This window comes from Haliotis rufescens, unplaced genomic scaffold (genome assembly GCF_023055435.1).
Source record: "Haliotis rufescens isolate VD_foot unplaced genomic scaffold, xgHalRufe1.0.p SCAF_3, whole genome shotgun sequence".
NCBI classification, from domain to species: Eukaryota; Metazoa; Mollusca; class Gastropoda; order Lepetellida; family Haliotidae; genus Haliotis; species Haliotis rufescens.
Window position 1 is genome coordinate 49,269,919 of NW_025964001.1, and position 17,685 is coordinate 49,287,603.

Sequence of the window (17,685 nt, forward strand, 5' to 3'; positions counted from 1 at the left end):
TTGTGTTTGGGTGTTTCAGTGGTTTAAATCGCTGCTCTTGATATTGTTGATTAAACTTTGATACTGTGAACAATATAATGTTATGTGAGAGGTTGACTTTAGAACGGTAACATACTAATAGTATATAGGATGACATAAACAGAACAATGAGAAGTTCGTCCAGATTAGTGTATAGGCAACATTTAATGATTAAAATAATTACATTCAACAACTCCCCTTTTAAGTCCATTTTCCTGACTTATAAGTAAATGCAAGAACAATCGGCCGGAATAAAATGTATAGTTCTTGTCCACTTCCATATGACTATATAGCATACAATAAGCTATCGGGTCCCGTTTAGATCGGTTTGGGCGGCAGCCTAGATAGCCATAGAATAGTTTCATCTTGGAATCTCCCATATCACTGGGGCTCCTCTTTAATTTAAATGGAGTTACTCGTTACGATTCCGAACCTTCACGTGACTGAGTTTATGAACCATTGTCAAATAGTGGTGACATTAAATCTAGGAAACAATACGCGAAGTCGCGCATGCACAGAACGGAAAATTTGGTCAAGGCATTAAGTAATCCGCATGCGCAGAACGATTGATTTCAGTACTTCCGCTAAGCGCTTCGAGTGCAGCGTCAAACGCGGGCCTGTAATCTAACACGCGGAGACTGACCAATGAAATCTGAGAAGTAGAAATACCGGTAGACGCTGTTGCTTGATTGACAATGTCAATCAAGAAAGGGAGGAGCTTAACGCTATCGTTCTCTCCCAGTAAATTCCGATGTCAAATAACGACGTTATTTGGACGGAAAAACGATGGTTTGAAAACGTCCAAATAACGTCGTTTTTCCGTCCAATGACCATATACGGAAAAAACCGACGTTTTCGTGTTTGCAGTGTAAGGATGCCACTGTCTTAAATATACATGTTAAAAACTAGTAAGCACTATTTCTATGGTTTACTATTTCTATAGCAGAATATGCAGGTACAATTTACTGACGAAGAACTGGACGAAAGGTTTGGTTTAAATGCAGTAAAGTCACATGCCACATCTTAATGTCATTCCATACAATAAACACTTGCGACCAAATACGTATTCATGGTGATAGTGTTTACAGAGATCGAGTTTCTGTGCCAGTTATATAATGATAAACTTATACAGCCTTTCAAAAAGCAATAATTCATTAAATAAAAATTGATGTAATGCTCAAGCCATAGCTTCGTCACGTCCTTATACGATAACAATAAAAACGTGAATCCATACACTTTTAGGTTAATCATATTGGTTCTACCATGATGTTAGCCTGTTCTGGATTCTGATGTGGTCAGTCAAACTGAATCAGAGGTATCAAAGGAGTGTAAGTTGTCTCGTACGAAAGTATCAATGTAACATCAGTCGGTAAAATACTTCGAACATTTATACCATCAAATCTAAGTGGACTTAACAAATAATGAATAATTAATATTTCGGTGTGAAATGCAATTAAATTGGTTATGGACCGCGAAATAATGCTTAATTTCACATATAAATCTAGTATGAAAGGTTTTTAATGCTGCGTTTGTTGCTTTCAACTGTCGTTTGTTTCGTGGCGTTCTTGTACAAAATCCCACCCCTTTCATATTATCATCGTTGAAAGCAAAGAGTTCATACGCAATTCTCACTATGTTCACATAATTATATATTCTCTCAATTAAAAACAAAGTAGTTTTGTTTCCAAAATAACACGATCTATTGTTGAAGTTGCCAGAATACTTATAGATAAATAGTCATTGGATTTGTCATAGTGAGTCGTATATAGTGTTTCCAACATCACTCTTATTGGAACAAGAAGTATATTGACACTGTATTCATATATGAACCGTTCACATTTATTTGTAGTAAGATAACTAAAAACGAGTCAAGAGGCGTCACTCTATTATCTAACAGAACCCTAAACGAATTAACAGACATTAAAACGGTAAGTTTTCGAAATATAATCAATACCCCATTCTACAGTTCAATATTTCTCTAGTGCATGCTCGCCTCAGACTCGGGTTTAGTTATGTAACTGGTCATGTATAAGATTTATATCTGAATGCTTGATGAACACAACGGATCCAATTCTGTTTTAGTGCATGGAAATTACAGTAAAGTTAAGATCTACAATAACTGGTTGCGAACTAGTTACAGTTTTATAATTTCCCTGTATCAAGAAGAAAAGATTTGGCATAATGCTCAGGTCGGCAATTAATGGTTGGCAGTTTTATCTCTTTCTAGAGTGATAGCTTTCATTATGGAAGAATGATATTTGAATTGCACACTTTCTAAAGTGACGGTTATCTGAAGATTGTCAACATATTCATCTTTTGAATTCCGATTACCCTCACGTGTATCTTATCATAACATTTTACGCATAAGTCTTTATTGGTTCTCGCTATTGGTGAAATTGTGCCGTCTATGTACGACTATGATATTTTTAATATATCATAGTTCAAAAGACGTTCTCGTCAACTACGGACATACCCAATGTCGTATTCTCGTTATGAAAAACCTACCTCGCAGTCGTGAAATGGTATCAAGGACACTAAACTAATTAAATATTTTATCTGGGAGTGGTATAGCCGGAGTTGTACTGAGACATTTCAGAAATTAACATACTCTCGACTCACATTCACTTTCGACAACTTAGACAGTAGTTTCGTATGGTATGAAAGCAACTTCTAAATCTGTTTGAAAAATCGCAAAGAAAAGCTGTTTACATGTAACGCATTGCCATCTAATTTACATCATATCGTCAAACAAGACATTGTTTTCAGCTTTCATTAATCAATATCTTCTACGCAACATAACATCTACATGGGAGAAGTAAAATGATTACTTACTTATTCAGTTGTTAATCCGGCCCTCTCCAGAAACTTGACCAGTTTCTTAATCTACGATGAATGGCAACTTGAGCAGGCAGCTGGGCAAACACAGGAATGTGATGATTGTTGAAGCATACCAATCAGGGTATACTCTGCCGCTGAGGAGAACGTGTCATATAGCACCAATGACCTACCACGTGACATAGCGAGCAGTCACGTGATATGTTACGCGCGAGAAGTTAATTCCATGGTGTGCAATAGTCTTCATTCCAAACTGACGCCATCTTTCAGTGCTTTTATACAAACAACATTATATTTTATTCATTTAGTTTTTACTTACCTTTTTTAAATAAAATTCACTTTCTGTGAAGCAGACGTTAAATAAACGAAAGAAACAACTCATTTTAGTATCTGAAGTAATCCTTAACTTATTATCTTAAAACTCACCTCTAGTTTTTACATAATATTCAGTTAGATTATTTACCATATCTTGTTTTGTGTTTGTACCCGTCGGGCACATCCCATTTGTGAAGCCGATGTTGAATGATGATGTGACACTCCCACTCCAAATAAAGGGGATAATAGAATATAAATATTTCAGATAACACTTACTGTTACCTTTAATAAATCTTTTCCTTGTTGTTGTTTTTAATGAATAAAAATAGCTTTTTGGGGTGATTTTTTTGTATCTAAAGATAGTAACCCGGCATGATGAAAGGACAATGTATGAAACGATGAAACAGAAGCAACATATATAACGGAATACGGTTGGTCCTTATAGCCTTCTGTTCTATTTGTAGGAACAGACTAAGCAAGAATGCTTCGCTGTGAACTTAATTTTTTCAGTGAAACCCCTATCAAAATACTACCCTTGTTTCTCTTTTCAAAGATTCTAGTTTTCACCTGTTTTGTCTGGTTTAAATTTAACAGTTTTTATTCAGAAAGGCCATACGCCTTTCATACGACAATTCACTGCAATAATGATGAGAAAAACAGATTGAGTTATATCATTGTAGATACAATTACTGGTAGCTGCATATTATATTTTGGCACTATTTACCACGAAAAGACCAAATCATGAGCAAATTTAACTGAAATGTAAAGTGGCTACTCTTTATATTTATTTTCTTATCTTCCTTGTCTATAATCATATGACATTGCCTATGAAATTTGAATAAATAAACAAATATTTTGTTTTCCCATACCGACTGACGATTGTCGTAGAACAAAGATCGTTTCTACAATAGAGGGCCTCATTAGTAATATTTGAACTAATATATTATATTTTGTAAACGCTTTTGCTGGCTGTGACCTAGGCAAACCATGATGTTTTTAGAAGAATCTGCTTTGTTTAAATCACAATCACTGATCCAAACATGTGCGCCAATATGTTAATCCTTCAATAAGATTATCTTATCGTGAGAAGAAAGGTGCCGTTTATGAACTGTGCGTTGCGACTCAACGTTCAACTGAATTGTGAAAACATTTTAGTATTGGGCAGAGACGTCCACATTATACAAATTCTCACTTCCGTTTAAAAAATCCAAAATGCATATATACTTAGACGTCTGATGGCCAGTTACGTTTGAAACGCGTTGAAAAAAGGCTGTTCATTATCTTGGATCGACTTTTTGCAATGGAAGAGGCATCACTGCATGGAATTTGGTCAGAGTCAGGAGAAAGCTCAGGTAAGACCAAATATCTACATATTTATTTATGTAAAGACATCGGTTTATTTCTGTGTAAATCACCATATAGAGGAGATACATTATCGTTCGATATTATTATATTATGCAAAACATCACACATAAGATTATGAAATGTTTTCCCTTTCTGAGATATTGCTCATATCTGACAAATATACATACATTGTAAAGGAATCGTTTAGTGCCATATACATGAATATAGAAATGTAATGACTACTCTATTAACATAAGACGTTCGATATAGAGTTGTGAACGGACCTAACAATTTACATCTACCATCTTTTATTATCTCTGTCGCAGAAAGCACACTTCGTTGTGAACTGCAGTGTTATAGTGAGAACCTTTGACACAGAAGACAATTATTTCTAAAATATGTTCTAAAATAACGTATCGCTTTACCGTATGCATGTACATAGTATAACGTTAGTTGTTATCTATTAGATTTTTTATCCCCGTACATTGCTAAAACTGCACAATGCGACACCCGGGTATACGACTATTAAAAAACCTCCAATACAACAATGTTGATAAACAAAGATTATTTGTGATATCTACAAGCAGTGTCACAATAAAACTGAAGATTTTGATTTTGTATCGCCTATGAAAAGTAATTTATTCTGCAAACATGCAGTGCCACGGAAACTCTAACTATCTTTTATTAAGAAGCTTCATATGTGTTATTTCGTTTAAACAATTTGTAACTACAGTTTGAATCCCCTTTTTAACATGGACATATTATACACTTGATGAGATTGTTTGCGCGGCTCAGTTCTCAGTTCACATGTTTGACAAATGGCACTATAAAACGTTGGTAAAAATATCAAAAACAGCCTTTTTAATTTGGAATAGTATATGCCCAATGACGGTTTGGCAGAAACCACAAAAAAGTATAGATTGTCAATAACATGTCGCACATACCGGGCCCTAGTTCAAGATCAAAGATAATTGCCGCCTTGGAATGTCTAGCGGAATGATTGACACCTGTTATCACTGTAAATGTCTTGTCAAGGCTTGACTAACGATGACTCAACGCCAATTTAAAGAGGACATTACCACATGTTTATTGATAAACATTGAGAATAACCATAGACAGTATGGCGCCGCTTAATTTGACTGTCTGCCGCTTTCACACTGATTTGACAATATGCATAGGTAACACGCGTTACTGCCGCATGAGTTTGTTATTTTCTATGATGGGTAGTGATACGTGTGCGATTTATTTGCAATGAAACTTAGCCAATTCTCTATGACATCGGCATTTGTGCACGGGAACCACGGCGTGTATGTTTATTTCTCTCAAATCGTAAACGTAATTATTAATTACTACAGTCACCTACTACAATATTTTGGGTTATTTGTCATTTGGATATTTTCTTAATAACTTAAGACAAATAATTGATATATGAATTATTTATATTAATATGAATTCAGGCTCTTGAAATAGAGTTTATTAACATCATTCCTCTATTTGGCTGGCATTTTGAGTAGATTGTTCTGACTAAATCTAGTTCCACCATGCAAACTACATGTTTTCCTCTGAATTTATAATCAGTATCTCTTCAATTGTAATTATTCTACCTGCGTTTTATGTTATAAGAAAACCGAACAGTTATCATCATTCGATAGGACAAAGGCTTAACTATGCTTCTTACCCAAACTACCAAACTAAGTATTCAGATGTGTGACCATATCCCTACAAACACGCTAAAACCAAGCAATCCCATTTCACTTACATATTGTTTGAAACACATGCTAGTCAATCGCAAAATACTGATTCGCATTTTAGATTCAAGGTAAGCAATGCATTATATACTTACAACATATTTATCATGTTCAATTTAAGGATCCGAATACCAGATCGACGAGGAGGACAAGAGTGACACATCGTCGGAATTTGCCACCAATTACCAGGTATTAATTGAAATAGTGAATAGATTATTCACTGATTATCCGGGGAAGTTAACAATTTTTGATTTAAACAATATTTCATTCGGAAATAATATAACGATACAGAATAGGGAAAAGGTGAACCGAAAACTAAATATCTATACTAAGTCTAACATCTTTCCTCTTACAATAATGTACGCAGTAACTATATTCTAATGTAAATGAATAACATTTTGTAAAAAGGAAATACGGTGAGACAGTTAAGTAATGTTGTATCATTTATTTCGGTTTCTTCATGTCCCAGGAAACTATACGCAGATCTCTTGTAATAGAGTAACATGAATGTTTTATTAGTAGACTGAATGTGTGTCTGTATGAACTGAATTGTATCATCATAGTGTTGACCCAAAAGGAATATCGCCAAGGTGAACGAGACAAAAATATTGAAAAAAATCATAGAGTAGGTTAGGAAAAAAAGTCATGGGAAAAAAATCATAAACAATAAAATCTGTATGCATATCAGTTTTATTCAAGTAACAACAAGTGATCTGAAGACTAAATAAATAAAGTCCTGTTCTGTTCTGAAGACGCCGTCATGATTAGTTGGCGCCAGCCTAGACTGTCCAATCAACGTGAATATACAAACCGTGATGATACTTGACCAGTTGATGGCACCTGTCAAACTCAAAGTGCCCCTGGTCCTCCACCCACCATGTGTAATACTTTAGCGCACTTGAACGTTTTATGTGCAGCTATATCACTGTTAGGCTGAGTGATGAGAGAATAAATTTGGTCGTTTTTGTTAACGATCGTTTTTATGTTCAACCTGGTAACCTTATAAGTGACTAACTGTTTTATCATGATGAAATGAAACATAAAAAAATAATCAGAGGGAATGACGGTCGCATTTTTCGCATACATGTCATGCTCGCATTAATTTCATGATTTACTCAAGATAGATTTGAGCAACGATCATGTTTGGGTAAGGGAGATAATTTTGTCTCCGCTTGCAATTGGTTTCAATCGGACGAGCAGCTCCGAGATCGCAGCTTGACTGTTCGGTACGGCCGAAACGCGGCATCCATGTTGTTCACGCTCCTTAGATCACGCGGCCTCATTGGCCTGACGAGACATAGCTCTACATGCCACTATCGCTTTGCTTCAGTTTCTGCCAGTCTATACCTTTCTTGAATCAATTAACGATTTCATTGTCAAAGTGGTCTGATTTCAGTAATGTTAATGAAATCGGTGTTGTAATATATTATAAACTTGAACATTGTGCACTATCTGTTATACATCTGTCAGTTATATATGTAATATTCATATTGTCAGGGATTGTTTTACTAAATGTGTTAACACTTATATCACCCGTTTACATCATCTGCTGCTAGTGTCGAAAACAAGTGTTTGACGAATTCAAGTTTTACCGCATAACCATATTGTGGAAACATTTTAATTTTGTATTTGGTCTCATCGTAGAGTCCAGTCAAGCGCAAGAACAAAATCTTGAGACAAAGGGAAGAAAATGGAAAAAAGAATAGATTAGGAAGCGGTCCAGTTGCCTCATCTACACCTATGACAAGAGTTTACGACTTTTCAGGTATTTCTTACCGAACTTTACAATAATGGTTCCTAATTAGTGGCCAGGTTGAACTGTTGAAATGTGTCTGTGATTGCAGAAAGTGTCTCTCATAACCTGTAATGGGTTGTTCATACATAATTGTTTTAAATAGATTTTATATTGTAAATATGAGGTGAGACTGTAATAAAATATCTGTCTGTAATTACGACAAGTAGGACTGACCGTTAGCTTTAGCAGTCCACGTGAAGCAAAAAAAGTATAACGTTTGTGACTCGCCTGCAGTCGCAGATGAATTTCTTTACCTTTTTAAATGTCCAGGGCTCAATCATCAAAGAAAAACATGAACTGTAAATTATTGTGCATGGCAAAATGTATATAAACTTTGCAAATGTATGCAGTCTAAAAACTATTATGTTTGAGCAATAAAGCACGTTCAAGATAACTGATTCATATATTTTCATCAACCCAAGCCCATTTCTTAAATTGTACTTTTCTATGCAGATGGAGAAGATGACGGTCAGGACTTACTGAGAAGAGCCTCAAGCTGTAGTATGTATTTTCATCAAACACAATTCTATGAGCAGGTTCATGAATTTTCTTGTCACATTTGTGTAGTTTAACATGTAATTTGCTTTCATTTCAATCAGAGATTATCGTAGGTATGCTTAGACACGCAGTTATTTTCAACATCTAAATGGATATTCATAAAGATAAATGAAATCCGTATCCATCGGCGATCAATGGTATGTAGTGCATCGATGTGTCTGCAATTTGCTTAGAAAATAGCACTCATACGGCATCTGATAAACAAATTAATGTTTCAGAGAAACAAGCTGCAATTCAAGCTGAGACTCCTCGTATGAGACAAGGTATGTCACACAACGTATGAAATGATTTTTCGCATTGTATGAATAATCATACATTTATATGATTTTGGCACATCTTTAGCTGCCACAAGATACGCGGAATGACACAGGAGGAACATCTCCATTATTGATAAGGATTGCTTAATCGACATTAAAATGCCCTAGCTAATGATATTCAAACACTCATTCGTCAACACCAATTACATTCGACCAGCAACAAGATCATTTAATGTAACTATCCTTTTTATGTTTGCCGCTGAGGCTTGTCTTATATTCCAGCGGGATTTCAAATGACTGCAACCTAGTGCTTATAACACTTCAGATTGCAGTTGATGGCAAAATTAGCTTACTCTTTTTAATAAGAATATCAAGGAGGGGTAGTTCTGTTTGGCTCGAATATATTTTGAATTTGATATTTGAGTGCATATTTTGGAGAAGGTTGCACTTGAATTTTTCCCAGAACGTAAAACGGTCATCCAGGTGCTATGTAAGTATTTAATGTTTCTCTTAATTACAGGAAAGTCAATCCCCTATGCGGAATTTCTCCAACTCATGAGGGTCATGGAAGGACGACTTCACAGGGCCATTACAGATTTGAAGGGCGAAGTCGGCGACCTTAAAAAGGAAATTGGAAACTTAAACAGCGAGGTTAGAGACCTCAAGAGCAAACTTACTGAAAAGAATACACAGGTAAGTGATGATAGTCAACAGTGTATTCAGTTTAAAATGCATTCTCGATATGATTTATCGTGTTTCAAGGGGAAAATTATAGTTAAATATATATTTACGTGTCATTACAAGGAAACATTGATTTTAAAAATTGCATCCAGCCAGTGTTGGATCATGCGATATAACAGTAAGTGAACTAGTAGGGCATACCATGATACGTTTCACCGTCAATTTTCACTATATTTGTATTTCCAGGTTACCGCCCTAACTGCAAAAGTTACACGTTTGGACAACAGGGTCCAGGAACCAACACAAACTTCGACCAAATCCAGCAAAGTCAGTACAAACATAAGGGTAAGATCCCAGCAAAACATCAAAACGGCGGATATGTGGAAAACCGTGTTTAGCGACCGAGATTATACAGCGCGTTAAACGAGGGCAATCAACATAAACTATGTGTTGTTATTGGAAAGAAAAACACCATAACGATTGTTTTCCCGAAGTACTCGGCACTAATAAGCGGATTAAGGTTCAATTCAGATACTTTCGGCTTGAAAGCATTCACTTTCTTTATCTAAAATAATATTTGGCATGGGGGAGATTGCACTAGTGTAATGATAACACCACTTTGTTTACAATCAAGTTGTAAACAATCAAGTTGTAAACCAACGCATGGACCTGTTACTGTTGTGGTACGGTATATTGTAGACATGGAGCATAGAGTGTTTTTGTATGTTGGATGAGTGTGTTTGGATGAGAAAGTGTTTGTATGCGTGAACGTTGTGTTTGTGTCCAGAATGGTAAATGCGTATGAGTTTCGTTTGTACCCCGGTATGCAAGTATGAAAGTAATTAGTGTATGTGTGTGAACGTTACGTAAATTTGTGCATGGAGGTATCTGAGTGAGGTAGGTATGTTGTGGTGTGTCCACAGAGGTGGATGTGGGATGCAACTGTATTTTATTGTAATTTTTTAATTTTTTTTAAATGGCCAGGTGTATCTATTTTAAATAGCTTGGGTTCAGCAATCGCATTAATTTCACGATTTACAGTAATCGATGCGTTTCTCATAAGACAATATCAAGTTTCGATAGATTTATCTCACAGATAAAATCACCAATATTGATTCTTTCTATTGTCTGTTAACTATATTTTATCAATTTTCTTCCTTAGGCAGCATTGAAGGCAGCGATCGACCATGCTGAAACTGAGAAAGGGTGGACTATGGAGCCTATGTTCACGTAAGTATCGTAGTGTGCAGTGATCATTTTGGAAAGGACGATATGTTCATTCTGTTACAATCATTTAAATAATTCGAAAATATCATTTTTACCATACTTGACAACCATTTGTTTGGAGTCGACTTACACCAGGAAAACGCTGTGGCATTGTAAGCACTATTTCTGTTGATATGTGTATCTTTGCGTCTGTGAGACCGAGTATGTAACCTATATAATTATTTATCTCTTTTTAAACCCCTATAGGTTTGTCGCTGATAAAAGTTAATCAAAACTATCAAAAGTCATATGTAATTTTATTACAGTACTTTTTATTCAGATGAATAGATAGGCTTGTTTTAAAATCTTATCGCATTTTTAGTGTTCATTTTACCTCCATAATCAATGAACGAGTCGCAAAGTTTTGTGTGCCTCAAGTTTTTCTGATAAAATTGGAGGTACATCCGAAAAAGACTGTTACGCAATTTTGGCAAAAATAATATTTTCTTAATACCACCACGATTACTTCTCTTCCATGAATCCCGTTTCAGTAGAAAATAGTCATAAATAAAGTCTTAGGAATCTTTGTAATGGGAAATTATATGAGACAGTCACATAAATATATATCTTTTTGTTATTTTTGTACCAGAAAACTGTACCACCAATATATCTCAAATCTAAACGAATATGTCTTAATTATGCAGTGAAATTATACCTAATAATCTTGCTTCTTTTAGTTACTTCAAAATAAGTTAATAAGTTCATGCTGAAGTCGTTAAAGAAGATTATATGTAATAGTTATTGGCATATGTATATTTCTGGTCATATAATAAAAGTAAAACATTTGTTGCAGGTTGGAGTCCGCACAGAATCGACAAGTTGTCAAATACATCTGGGACTTTTCTAAGGTGATAGCTCCAAGCATGACAAAACAGGAATTTAAAGGTATTTTTATCATTTAAGTGTATTTCAAATGCATGTGTCCGTCATGTACATTTTTAAAACATTTCAATTCCATAAGTCAATGCAAAGGTACACATGCCTACTAGTGGAAAGATTTAAACCTTTTTTCAGTGTTTTGAAATGACTTATCTATGATGCGTAACATTCCCATTAGTCTGTCAGGAAAGAATTATATGCAGCATTCACAGGTAAACTAATGGTTAAAGACTTGCTGTACACTATTTGAAGATATGGAAAAAAGACCGGTATGTTGCAGTTCACATCCAAATAAGGAAAGAAACATTATGTTCCAGATGGTATGACCAGGATCATGTTAACGAAGAAAGAGAAGCTATCCCGAACACGTAACGGAAAAGAGAAAGAACACACGGACGCGTCCAGAAAGAATTCAAGGAAACTGACGGTAAGTTGAAAGATTTGTGTTGCTGGAGGGATTAAATACCCCCTTAGGATATAAAATTTGGATTATTGAAGATGAATTTTGAGTGAAGCTTAACTTGGGCAAAGTAAGGCCAATTGTTGGAAGTGTTTGAGGTGTGACTTTATATAGGCCTGTTGGCCATGGCCGCCGAGTTAAAAAAAAGAGAAATTTAGAATGAGGTGAGTGGCGCCTTATTAATATATAATTAAAAGGTGCCCAGTGGAGTAAGGTTATAGGGAGAGGTGGAATTTGGAATACATATGTTTTTTGCAGAATTAACAGCAGGATAGATTAGAATAGAGAATTTTATTAGGACAACCGGGGTGTATAAAAATTGGTAAATTGCCTGCTTTTAATATTTACCTATTTACCCTTATATAGTTTACACCCCGGGTAATTTTCTGTTGTTTATATTATGAGTGTATATATATATACATAGTGCCCCAGGTAATTTTACAAGTATACACTACAATTCTAAGACGGAAAGGCCGTCATGTGTTGTCTAGACTGTCCAATCAACGTGAGTTAACAAACCGTGATCACTTGACTAGCATTGATTAGCTTGTCTATAATGCCCACCTTTGTAACATGTCAATATATTGCTTTGTCATTATATCATTGTAATTAGTGCTGAGAAAATGTTGTTATGAACAGTGGCACGACCATCACCCGACACCTGTATATATTCAATGTGTTACGTGACAGACTATTTCTATTATCCCCCAGTCTCTGTCTTGTTAGTTAACGCCAGAGTCGACACACGCGTAGCTCAGCTATTTTAGTCAGTCTTCTAATGACTGGGACAACACACACGACTTGTGTAACTTGTTTATAATTTCAATCACTGTTCAGTAAACATTTGTGGAGGTGTAATAAACCACAGGCGCGAAAGAGATTTTTTTTTAACCTTTAATATGAAAGTATATATTTTACAAGAGCTTTTTGCCAGTCTAGCTACCACTCGCTCGTCTTCTACATAAGAGTAAAAGTGGGGCACATCTCTGCCGGTATTCTTCCATGTATTCGCATAACAGCTTCGAAATAATATTTTGGGCGTCCATTGATGCACATATGCATCGGAGAGTCAACTAGGACATTGGCAAATGAATTCATGTAAATGCAATATCATCATACAACGTGTTTAGAAAATAATAATAAGAAGAAGATTCCAAGCGATGCTCCCGAGTGCTTTGCCGGTACTGACGTCAGTGGTTAGGGCTTGTGGTTTTGCACATTAGTAGATAATAGAATCCAGTCAATATATATAATATCGTTTTTTAAGTCTTTCACAGTATTTTAACCTGTGAAATAAACTCATCATAATACTTATTAAGAGGTGTGTCGCTAATCACCTCGGGATATCTTTGATATTCCATGTATAACTTTGCTCTGACTTATTGAATTTCCTATTTACCTGGCTTGAATCAATTCATATACAGAAGAGTAAAACGACTGAACCTGCATACATTTTAAGCGGTCATTGATCAAAGGATATTATGAGGCGTACTACTTTTTGTTTGTCAACATCACGCCTCGAAACATTTTATAAAGTAAACCGTGACTGTTCTGTTGTTAAAATTAGGTATTACTGAAACGGATTTTTGAGCAGTTGTCAATATATGAAATAATAGGTCATGTGTATCCATTAATGCCCATCCGACGGATATGTTTCCATTACCAAGCCTAGTAAGGCAAGGTTGCCTGTTGTCCTCAATACTATTTTGTGTTGAGCAATACGATTTAGCAACAAAATTTAAAAAATCATTGGCTTGCTATTATATGCGTATGAATTTCTCTTTTAACAGCAGGGTTTTGCCCGGTCTCAGTAATATTGAATTGTATAAACGTTGTTAGGTAAGGTTTAAATCTTACCATTTCTTGGTAGTTATTATTGTCGTTGCAAGAAATTAATAGTTTCTTTTAAATGTTACTTGACGAATTTACATTGCACCCTCAATGTAAATGTGTTGTCAATATATTCAAATAGTTGAAATCATTTCCTAAATAACTAATGTTACACAAATAACACTTTCCGCCATAAAAAGGTACATAACGCCATCTTTCTACCTTGATAGAAACCCTGAGCGTCACCCAATGACCCTAATAAATCTGTCACCCGCGGCCGCATGTATATGCACATAGAAAATTGGTTAGAGGTAGATATGCCACAAATACAATTACAGAAACTCTCAGAATATGATAAATTAGGAAGCATTTGTTTTTAATGATTTAAAGAATGGTTTATCTCAAATAAAGAAGGCCAACAGACAATGCCTATATGAAGTTCCCTCCAGACAAATTCCTTCCACATAATTTACTATTGCATCTCAGAGGACTGTACCTTGGGTACTGAAACAGATAATGAACATTACCCTGATAAAAGTAACCACAACTAGAAGATAAATTATGAGGAGCAAATCTATCAAATTTGTAGCCATTTATTTCACTACGTTCTTATCTAAATGTACTATGTACTATCCAATTCTTTCCGTTACCAAATATTCTATATTGATGAGTTACATTACTATCGATCCGGACTTTCGTTGTCAAACATGTTAAATCGACACAAATTAGCCTCGAGCAGATCACCACTCAGCTGCCCAGCCATTCCACAGAGATTTTTCTTAAATTGTTCTGATAAACAAAACCAGAATATCGGAATCGTAACTGACATATCTCCCTTACTTGCGATATGTTCCAATGTTGTTAGAAATGTCGTGTCATTTTAAAACGTATATAAATCCAATCATACCTTCAGATCATTGTTGTAACATGTCTTTTGGTAGTATATTTATCTATACTACGAAATGTTTCATGTTCTGTGGGGAGTGACTAATATTCACACCAAGTACCAGATAGATAGTTAGGAATGTAACGATGCGTATAACTATAGTTGCTGCAATTGCTTCTCTGAAATGAGAATAAAATGTTTCATGTTTGTTATTCCTGCATTAAAACGTCTTAAATAACTCCTGCTTGTACGCAGTGAGTTTTACTTTAGGAGTTCAACTGCAAATAATATGTACTATGAGTTGTAAGTTAATGTTACTGAAACTTGAAGATTATCTGTAGACTTCTTTTTATAGATTTAGATATATATTTCTTCCCATTTACAGAATTTCGATTTATAGTGACTCTAAACACAACATGCTCAGGACAAACTATTCTACTGAAGTAATGGGCACATTTCTGTTTTGTCTTCGTTTTATTTCGTGTTTAAGAAAGGTGGGTGTTATAAAGTGAACGGTTTTGCTTTCAGAAAAGCAGAAACCGTGTAACTGGCATTGAAAAATCCGAACTACCTCATCACACAAGGACCAAGTACATTCGAGTAATGAAAAAAACGCAGCTCATGTCGTCAGAAGAGAGTTCGGTCGACGAGGATGGCAACCGGGTCTTCAATGTGAGAAGGAGGGACTGGGAGAGTCATGAAATGAGGGCCGCTAAAAAAGTGGCCGACGAGACATTTAGTAAAACAACCAAGACAGCAGCGTCCATCGTACCACGGACGAGACGAATTACAGGTGTCTCGTCATTTGCACCACCTCCTGCCTGGTTGCAGAAAGAAGACAGCTGGGTCAGCTCAGCACTGACATACCATGGAGTAGTTTAGAATCATCATCATTCATATCCTCATCAGAACATGCTTACTTACTTACTAAAAGGGGTGTTTTTATAGGTTAGGAATTTTAGGGTTTATTGGCAGCTTGTTTTTTGTCCTTTTTTTTAAATGCGGCCAAGTAGGCCTGGTTTGATTAGATATATGCTTAGTGCTTCAAAGGTTTAAAGTCATGTAGGGGGTTCAGTACAGTCATGTGATTGTTGCAATTTAGTGAGGATTGGAGTGTTGTTTGGTCTGTGTTGCTGGTAATGTGTTCCATAAAGTATTGAATAGGGCGCTCTAAACGTAAATGTCACACGGGAATAATACGTGTTCGGGCATTTCTTTTTAAGTTGCAGTGGGGGTATTTACCGGTTTGGTGGTTTTTTTAATTAGGTGTAGGTGAGAGCTTAACTTAGTGTGGCCTGTTTGTAGTTTGGTTATTACTCTGTCAATGTTTTTGGTTTTATGATGGATATGTTTTTTTGAGTGGCGTTTTAGTTTGCAATCATATTTCTGATTGTTATTTTGCCGCTATTTTCCTTTGAGATACTTTTAATTTCTTTTTTTTTATTTTGGTAGGTTGATGCTTGGGATGCTTACTTCTTCTAATTTTAGTGCTGATTTGGCTGCTTTGTCTACATGTTCGTTGCCAAACACCCCAACGTGGGCAGGGATCCAAACTATTTCTATGTCTTTACCTAGTTTACGTAGATTGTTGGCGCTTTTATCTGTTGTATTAGTTTGGGGCGTTTTTTGTGGTTTTGTTTTTATGGCCTGGAGCCCACTTAATGAGCCGGGATGCGCATGAATCACGGTCGTCAAAACGAATATATTTACCAATTATATGAAGTCAATTAGCCAGTTCAAGAGACAATACCCTGGTGTAATTACGTCGCATGCCTCTGGTTCACGGTTCGTCTGATCTCCCGTCATAAAACCACGATGTTTATTTACCTGGAGCCCCAGACAGCGCTGACTTCCCTGTGTGCAAGTACGTACATGGCAATAAATGGTTTGACAGTTGTTTGACGGAATCCCCCCCCCCCCCCCCCCCCCCTCCTTCTACCTTTTATGGCATATTTCAAAATTCCAAACTTGACCTGTTTTGTATATATGTATATATTATTATGTTAATATGGACAATGGTAAAATTCATAATCACAGTTCAAGGGCTGTTCACAAACTATGTAAATCTGCTTCGTGATGAATGAAGCATGGTAATAAATGTATGCATCTGAGTCATTTGTTCTGTATTCTTTGATGAGAATGAGTTTTCTTATATTAATGATGATTACTCTCACAGAATATTTGATAAGAGGATAGGACTTTCAGTTGAGAATAGTTATGCAAAAGTATAGGCGGTCTGTGCACATGTGGTAAAACTGATATATCATTGACATGATAATCGGGACTTGGAAATCATAGTCTCTCATTATATGACATAAATACACGTCTATAAGGACGCCCGACTTGTTCACGAAGCGTAATTTCAGGTTATCTGAAATCTGTCGGTTTGGAATTATTATTTTTTGTTTGTAATAAGGATAACAAAAACATGTTTTGTATTCTATTGAAGCATTCATAAATAATTCAGTGTTCGTTTCCCGCGGTTAAAGAGTTTAAACTGATTGCAAACTGATTTTAAAATATATGGTTCTGTCTGTAGTACGTCCTGATGTCATAATATTATGTCGTAAACATGTTAAATAAAACAATTATTGATAACTTCCTGAATTCCAATTGTTCAATGAACAGAATTATTCACAGCTCTGGCCTGAGACAACAATCAATTAGATGTTACTAAAGATTGTCCATTCTATGATCTTAGGCACATGTCGGCGCACTTACATGTGAGCCGTCTAGACGACCGTCTGTTTTGTCATTAAATGGCAGCTGCCATCCAGCCGAATACTTAATCTTGAGACCTATTAGGGTCTTGT

General features: G+C 35.7%; 1 protein-coding gene across 2 annotated transcripts; it reads left to right on the plus strand.

Moving 5' to 3' along the window:
• Positions 1-2,291: 2,291 nt before the first annotated feature.
• Positions 2,292-16,369, plus strand: LOC125384268. 2 transcript variants are annotated; one of them, XM_048403039.1, is made up of 10 exons: positions 2,292-6,449; positions 7,905-8,025; positions 8,509-8,556; positions 8,832-8,876; positions 9,391-9,563; positions 9,798-9,896; positions 10,714-10,781; positions 11,611-11,702; positions 12,014-12,123; positions 15,401-16,369. In XM_048403039.1, exons 2-10 carry the CDS (start codon positions 8,001-8,003, stop codon positions 15,752-15,754), a joined length of 1,014 nt encoding a protein of 337 aa, XP_048258996.1. In that variant the 5' UTR covers positions 2,292-6,449; positions 7,905-8,000; the 3' UTR covers positions 15,755-16,369. The 2 variants fall into 2 exon arrangements, with proteins under 2 accessions (XP_048258996.1, XP_048258997.1); XM_048403040.1 differs by lacking the exon at positions 2,292-6,449 and having other exon boundaries at positions 7,639-8,025.
• Positions 16,370-17,685: the final 1,316 nt, after the last annotated feature.

Bases quoted from the DNA above. Each gene is read 5' to 3' on its own strand.
- LOC125384268 (XM_048403039.1), top strand. From the start codon at position 8,001: ATGACAAGAGTTTACGACTTTTCAG. The intron at 9,564-9,797 runs GTAAGTGATGAT...TTGTATTTCCAG, and splicing joins TTACTGAAAAGAATACACAG to GTTACCGCCCTAACTGCAAA. The intron at 12,124-15,400 runs GTAAGTTGAAAG...TTTTGCTTTCAG, and splicing joins AGAATTCAAGGAAACTGACG to AAAAGCAGAAACCGTGTAAC.